Here is an 8,425-nt window from a genome sequence, read left to right on the forward strand (position 1 = left end):
GAGACGGCCAAAAAGGATGCCTCATACACGTCGGGAGACGGCCGAAAAGGACGCCTCATACACGTCGGGAGACGGCCGAAAAGGACGCCTTATATGTTGGGAGGCGGCCACAAGGGGACGTGACTACGGGGAAAGGACGCCTCACACGCCGGGAGACGGCCGCGGGGGACGCGCGACAATAACGGGACGGTTGTGATTAGGAAGACTACGGGAAACTAAACGCCACAAGTGGGACGCCATCCCCGCTCGCCCGGGTGAAAGTCCTGTGATGTTTGACCCATCCACCCCCCCGACCAACCTCCCTACGCTGATTTTTGGCTCTTCATACTACTTCCTACCATTTTCGTGCTGTGACCACGAAATATGCTTCCCATTGAAATACATTACTTCACATTTTCATGCTGGCCACCACGTAAAAAACGAGAAAAACGTGCCCGTGGACACGTATCAATAGATTAAAAATAACGTGACATGGGCTGTGTTTCGTCACTGGTCCAGTCGGGCGAGAGAACTTGTACTCACCTGAAGTAAAGTTTAACGGCCCGTATGAAAACTAAAAATTCGAAGAAAAACATAGAGAAATTATTTTTAAAAAGAAAAGAAAAAAAATGTCAAAATATTGAAAAAAAAAGTTTTAAAACAGCGCAACAACAAATATCGCAAAAGTGTAACGTAATGTAAACGTAATATATATATTTTTTTTTCTCGCTTTTGTGGCTTTTTTCTGATATATTTTGGGTACGTTTCTAAAAGTTTTTGGCCGTTTTTTTAGAAAGAAAAATCCATGTTTTTTGTGGGGTTTTTTGTCGATGTTTTAGACATTTTCAAATTTCAAAAAGTGTAAAAAAATAAAATAAAATTAAGTCGAAAATGCGTAACAACCCCCATAAAAAAGACGACCGGTTGGACACCAAACGTCACTGAATTTTGGCAGTTTGAAAATTTAAATTCCCATTTTTTTCTGAGCGTTTCCAAAGACGTTAACATCGGTTTGAAGCCTCAAAGTTTCCTGAAGATCTTGAAATATTAAAGTGACTTTAGGAGGAATAATCTTTGAATCTAAATCTAAAAGTTCTTAAAACCCAAAAACCTTTCCATCCTCTCATTTAGAAACAGCGTTTAGATTTTGAGTTTTCTAACTTCATGTTTTGTGTTTTGGCAGAAACGAGCTTCCGTACTTTCTAAAACAAAAACCAAAAACTAAATCTTCTTTCATTTCTCTCAAATATAAATTAATCTGACTACAGAAAACAACAACAGGAAGTACAAAATACAGTTTCTACTTTTACTCAGTTAAACTTTTTACACAAAATGTCACAAAAACAAAAACAGAAACTTCAAATTCAGGCGCTTCTCAGAAAACTACAAACGTTTAAACTGCTCAGGGGGCGTGTCTAACTGTTCAGATGCACCAATCAGGGCCAGGGGGAGTGTCTAACTGTTCAGATGCACCAATCAGGGCCAGGGGAGTCGATTTGTACGATATCATATCAATGCGTCTGAGGTCCGAGGAGTCAAGGAGATATTAAAGAAGGATTATTATGGGATGCAGAGACAAAACAAAGAGCAGAATAAATGAGAAGCACCTGGACTCTGGTTTCATGTTCATTTCTCTCACGTAAAGTGTTTTTAATCTTAAATATGTGACAGTTCTACTGGTCCTACTGGCCCTACTGGCCCTACTGGCCCTACTGGTCCTATTGGTCCTACTGGTCCTAGTGGCCCTACTAGTCCTAATGGTCCTACTGGTCCTATTGGTCCTACTGGTCCTATTGGTCCTAATGGTCCTACTGGTCCTAGTGGCCCTACTGGTCCTACTGGTCCTACTGGTCCTAGTGGCCCTACTGGTCCTACTGGTCCTACTGGTCTTACAGGGTCAGTATCAACACGTTCTACTAATCTCAGATCTGTTATCAGGAATATTTATCTTCATCTTCACGTCTTCTCAGCTGGTCCCAGTTTAAACTGGTGTAAAGTCTCCGTGAGCTGCGAGTCCTGAAGTGTTCCTCTGTTTCCTCACGGAGCATCCGTACGTATCTCTACGTACCTCCTGTTTATTACCGTCAGCTGTTCATGTCTGGAAGAGACGTTAGCTGGGAAACGGTCCATTCTTTAGTCCCATAGGTCTACTTAACTTAGCGACAAAAACATCGAGAAACCCACAAATATCGTGCAAAAAGTTACGCACAATAATTTGAAATTACAGCAACCGACAAACGGCCACATGACCGAAATTTTGCGGATCAAAGCCGACCGTGAGCCGGTTAGAGAGATGTTACAGTTACGTCACGCAGCGACGACGAGTGAGGCCTCCTGCTCACTGGCTGCGTGGCGTGAGCGTGTCAGCTACGTGGCGTGAGCGTGGCATTTCTGTTGCGTGAGCATGCCTGGAAACGCTTCCAACGTGCTGGCGTGTGGCGTGATAGGCGTCGGTCCTATTTCTAGCATGCACGCTCGAGCAGTGCCTGAGACGTGCGTGTCACGCAGGCAGTGTGCACGCTCACGCCACGCAACTGACACACTCACGCCACGCAGCCAGTGTGCAGGAGGCCTTAAGATTAGAACAAAGTGTGTGTGTGTGTGTGTGTGTGTGTGTGTGTGTATGTGTGTGTGTGTGAGTGTGTGTCTGTCTGTCTGTGTGTGTGTGTGTGTGTGTGTGTGTGTGAGTGTGTGTGTGTGTGTGTGTGTGTGTGTGTGTGTGTGTGTGTGTGTGTGTGTGTGTGTGTGTGTGTGTGTGTGTGTGTGTGTGTGAAATCTTTGTCTCCCAGGGCATCGGGGCGATGTTTTTTGGGGAAAAGAGTTATGTGTGTGTGTGTCCCTAACGTCCCCTAACCCTAACCCCCTAACCGTACTACCCTAACCCCCTAACCCTAACCATTGCCTAATCTTAGTGCCTTCCAGGCAGCGCTGCCTGGAAGGCGACGCTGGGGGCTTAAAACACCAAACACAGAGACATGAACAGCGACAGTAATAACTACGTAGAATACGTAACGTTGTGTTTAGTATGAACGCTCCATGAGAACAGCCTTTCTGACGCGCTACCACTTTAAACGCCTTAGACGTTCCCTGTTGTCGTGGTCGTCTCCCGGGGCGACTCCTCGGCGTCCCGGTGAGGGTGGGAGGAGTTATCGGACTTGCTGCGGCTGAACTCGACGGGCGCGGCTGTGGAGGCGCCGAGCTTGGCGCCGGGCCTGAGGCGCGCGGTGCAGCACAGCAGCGTCTTGAGGAAGGCGCCGCGCATCTCTTTGCTGGTCAGCGTGTAGATGAGCGGGTTCATGGCGGAGTTGAGCACGGCGAGCGCCAGGAACCACTCTGCCTTGTAGAGGATCGGGCAGTGCAGCGTCTCGCAGGCGGCGTCCAGCAGCAGCAGCACGAAGAGCGGCGCCCAGCAGGCGATGAAGCAGCTCAGCACGATGATCACCGTCTTCAGCAGTGCCAGAGACTTCTCCGAGCTCCGGACGCCACTGCTGCCGCCGGCCGCAGCACCGCGCCCGTTGGACACCTGTGGGACACGGGAGGAACACACGTCACTTATTTTACCTTTTACACTTCTGAAGCTTTCCTATACAGTTTTTGATGCGTTATTGGCGCTATTTCCGTCACTTTTTGGTAGTTTTTAGAGTTTATTCATCACTATTTTTACGGCTTTTTGGGGGTTTTGGCGTCTTTTTCTGAAGCATTTCTGATGCCTTTTTTTCGACCATTTTTTACACTTTTTCCGACGTATTTCTGATGCTTTTTGACTCTTTATTGCTATCATGTTTTCCCAAATAATGAAATAATGTCCAGATTTTTCGATATTTTTACGCCTCATTAAAAGAAGAAAAGCTGCTGCTCTGAGCTTGCGGAAGACGAGCGTGCGACTGCGCATGCAATAACTTTTTTTTAAGATAATTTTTGGGGCATTTTAGGTCTTTATGTCTATAGGACAGCTGAAGATATGAAAGGGGGGGGTGACATGCAGCAAAGGGCCGCAGGTCAGAGTCGAACCCGCGGCCGCTGCGTCAAGGAGTAAACCTCTATATATGGGCGCGCGATCTACCAGCTGAGCTGCCTGGGCGCCCAACATTTTAACACATTTTAACACTTTCTCCACAGTTTTTTATGCTTTATTTTACCAGTTTTTCCGACACTTTTTTGACAGTTTTTTGAGTTCATTCATCACTATTTTTACGCTTTTTTTAACTGTTTTTGCAATGTTTTTTGGGGGGGTTTTGGTGCTTTTTCTGATGGTTTTTTTTCGCCCATTTTTTTACGCTTTTTGAAATGCTTTTTCTAGGGCTGTCAGCATTAACGCGTTAATCACGATGCAATTAAGGGCCGAGCATAACGCATTAATTTTTTTTAATTGCATACTGGCATTTATTAATTTATTTTACACTCCACTGGGCTTGGCGTGGTCCTAACAGACTACTATTTTGACCCTTTGCAGCACTGTTACTTATCATCAAGCTGCCACTTCCTCCTAACACATCCTGCTGCTGCTGCTGCAGCATGATGGAGAAACACAGCAGCAAAAACTCTGAATGAAGATTTTTATTTTCAGAAACTCCTGGACGGCTCGTAGAAGAGTCAAAGCCATATGCACGTTGTGTAAAGGTGAATTAAAATATCACCGAAGCACGTCAAGCTGGAGCTACCAGCTACGAGCTAAGCATAGTAGTACAGTTAACGTGACTCAGGTTGATGCAGCAGGCTCAGGTTAAGCAGTATTTTGGAGAGTGCTACTCGCCGACCTGTTGATGAAACCAAATCCCAAAAAATGACTACAGCTCTTGCTAAACGGGTGGAAACTAACTGCAGACCTGTCAGCATGGTAGAGGACTCGGATCTTAAAGACGTACTACGGTTGGCATGTTCTGACCGGTCTCGTTGCCGTCGAGGGGGACAGTAGTTGTCACGGATACACAGCCTGTAGGACACGGAGGAAGCAGCCACACTGGAACAGCTGCAAGGTGCTGCAAACTCTGTCTCATTAACCGGTGATCACTGGACGTCAGTGAGGAATCAACATTATTTAGGAGTTACTAAACACTAGATTGACTCTAGTAAGGAGAGGGATTTGTAGTTTTTTAGTTAGGTACTTGGAGGAATTGTGCAATAATGACAGATTCACACATTTTTCTTTTGTTTATAGTAAAAAAAATAAACAAAAATCTTAAAATCAAGTTCATAAAGTAACTTTCTTTGCACACACACACACACACACACACACACACACACACACACACACACACTGACCTTGCGGAAGACGAGCGTGCGGCTGCGCGTGCGGACCAGTGCGTAGATGCGTGCGTAGAGCACCACAATGGCGGCGAGGATGACGCTGAACACGGTGGTGCAGAACAGGATGTAGGTCTTGTGGTAGAGCGGCAGCACGGTCGAGCAGCTCGTCACGCTACGGATGCAGTTCCAACCGGCGCCAGGCAACCCGCCCAGCACGGCCGCCACCATCCAAACGCCGCTGATCAGCAGGAACACCCGTGCTGCGCTGCCGCCGTTGTGCAGCTTCATCTGCAGCATGGTCAGGTGGCGCTCGATGGCGATGGCCAGCAGGCTGAACACAGACGCCGCCAGCGCCACGAACATGCTGCCCTCGCGGAAGAACCACTGCGTGGGCGTGAGGCGGTAGGTGTTGGCGCCCGACAGCAGGATGTTGGCCGTGTACACGCCGCCCGCTAGCAGGTCGGACAGCGCCAGATTCCCGATGAAGTAGTACATGGGTTTGTGGAACTTCTTGGTTCGCCAGATAGTGGCGAGCACGAGCACGTTCTCCAGAACGATGAAGACACACACGATGATGAAGACCACGGAGTCGGCCTTCAGCCCTGCGGCCGCCGCGGCCGGCTGGCGGTACTTCCCCGTGTAGTTGTAGTGTTTGGCGATCAGGTCGGAGTACTCGGCCTCGGCCATGGCGCCTTCACGTCCGGGAGAGACGGCGAGGAGACGCAGAGACGGTCCGGGACGGGGACATCGTCCTGCAGAGAGAGAGAGGACAGACACACACACTCAGCATGCTGTTTACTTCTGTATACTATACACACACATACATACACACACACACACACACACACACACACACGTATACACAAACACACACACACACACATACACACACAGACACACACACATACACACACACACAAACACACACACACACACACACATACACACACACACACACACACATACACACACAAACACACACACACACACACACAGACACACACACACACACACACACAGACACACACAAACACACAAACACACATACACACACACACATACAGACACAAATACACACAGACACACACAGAGACACACACACACACACACACACAGACATACAGACACACATACACACACACATACACACACACACACACACACGCATACACACACACACACATACAGACACAAACACACACAGACACACACAGACACACATACACACACGCATACACACACACACACACACACGCATACACACACACACACACACACGCATACACACACACACGTATACACAAACACACATACACACATACAGACACAGACACACACAGAGACACACACGCACACACATACACACAAACACACACATACACACACAGACACACATACACACACAGACACAGAAATCATGGGTAAAACCAGCTCAGATTTCTTCCTTTGTGGAACTAGAAGGTGCGTATTTAACTAAACCTCTTCATATCGTGAATTATTTGAATGATTATTTTATTAATAAGACCTCCATGCTCAGAGAAAACATGGACGCTACTGTTACATACAACTCAGAGAGCTTTTAAGAAATGGTTTCATGAGGGGAAAAACTGTGCTTTTGAATTCCATGAGATTAATGTTGATGAAGTAGAGAGATTGTTGAACTCTCTGGATCTGATAAGCCTGCAGGTATGGACCATCTAGACGGTAAACTGTTGAAATATCTGCTTCAAACATTTCCAAATCTATCTGTCATATTTTTAATAGAAGCTTAATCAGCGGTGTTTGTCCAACATTATGGAAAGAAGGAAACAGTCTTCCTATTCCAAAAGACAAAAAGTCAACTTTTAATGGTCCAAACAGCCTATTAGCATCTTACCTGTACTTAGTAAACTTTTAGAAAAAATTGTGTCTGTGCAAATTATGTTTCTATAAATGGTTTAACATCTATGTTCCAACATGCATACAGAGCAGGTCACTCTACTACAGTGGTTCTCAAACTTTTTTCCATAATGTACCCCCTGTGAACTATTCTCTGTGCCATGTACCCCCTGTGAACTATTCTCTGTGCCATGTACCCCCTGTGAACTATTCTCTGTGCCATGTACCTATGGATGTATTAAGAGAACTGGGTCCAGTGTTCAGCAGGAAGCCCCGTACGTTCTAATGAGAGTTGCTCAAAAGCGCATAAAGCCAACATGGAGCTCGGCTCTTCCGCATTGTTGGCCCATAACGCTGGTTGGCTCACGATGGGCATGCGCACTAGCAGCAATTTGTTTGTGTTGTCGTAGCAACCGGTAGCAACATGCTTGTTCATGAGCTCCTCTCTCGTGTCTCTTACAAGTGGCGATCTCATGAACTCGCTGTTTTCATTTTCTAAAATATTCACTAACGTTAAACACTGTGTTTTCGTTCCCTATCATTTACATGCTTAGCTAAATAAACGATAGATGTCAACCAAGGAGATTTAATAATTATGTTGTGCTACTAGCTAGCTAGCTAGCTACTAACTAGCGCTAGCTAGCTGTTAGCCTGCAGTTTGGTGAACAGAGCTCATTCATGGCTTCAGCTCTCATCCACGTTACAAGCTTTACAGCATACAGCCCTCGGATGTATCATGACTTCATAAGATAATACCATGGACGTATTAATAGAACACATGGTGAATTACAACCATTAGCTATATCCATTATTACAGCTAGCTACATGAGCTCGGGAGAACAGTCATGTGAGCGGACGGGCGCAGTCCCGCGGCTCTGCTCGCGTCCACTATGCGCGTTCATCATGCCAAATTTAATAATTCTGGATTCGCTTCTAGTGAATGTTAAAAATGTTAAAAACGTAACGTTTTAAACAAGGACCCTTTCAGTGTTCGGGCTGGTAAGTTGATATACCCAGAAACAAATTATCCGTTGAAATATAGACGTTTCTTTCGCCATGCTAAGTCTATGTGAAAAGTCTTTCTGGGCCATGGGGTGCAGTACCACCGTTATCCACTAAGCCCATGGTGGCTTTTAGACTCGGCGCTCTTCCTGGGGGCTTGCATGTACCCCCTGACCAGCGCAAAGCATTTTTTTTGGGAAAAAAAGCCTGTATAAAGAGGTCCATTACAGCGCTGCACCACCCTGTCTGAGTGACTAAACAACAACTGTGTAACTGAAAAACAGTGAAATGCTCCGTCAAATGTTTAAATTCCATTACT

At 46.3% G+C, this 8,425-nt stretch overlaps 1 protein-coding gene across 2 annotated transcripts in view; it reads right to left on the reverse strand.

Moving 5' to 3' along the window:
• Positions 1-2,761: 2,761 nt before the first annotated feature.
• The window catches only part of s1pr1 (sphingosine-1-phosphate receptor 1), a 17,764-nt gene continuing 12,100 nt past the window's right edge, over positions 2,762-8,425 (reverse strand). The window contains exons 3-4 of one of the 2 annotated variants that reach the window (XM_031312031.2): positions 5,242-5,978; positions 2,762-3,502 (exon numbers count right to left, since the gene is read on the reverse strand). In XM_031312031.2, the coding sequence (XP_031167891.2) occupies positions 3,056-3,502; positions 5,242-5,978 (1,184 nt within the window). In that variant the 3' untranslated portion in view covers positions 2,762-3,055. Of the gene's footprint in view, positions 3,503-5,241; positions 5,995-8,425 lie in introns of those variants that run through there. The other variant, XM_031312032.2, reaches the window with a different exon arrangement.

Source organism: Sander lucioperca, chromosome 11 (genome assembly GCF_008315115.2).
Source record: "Sander lucioperca isolate FBNREF2018 chromosome 11, SLUC_FBN_1.2, whole genome shotgun sequence".
Taxonomy (NCBI): domain Eukaryota; kingdom Metazoa; phylum Chordata; class Actinopteri; order Perciformes; family Percidae; genus Sander; species Sander lucioperca.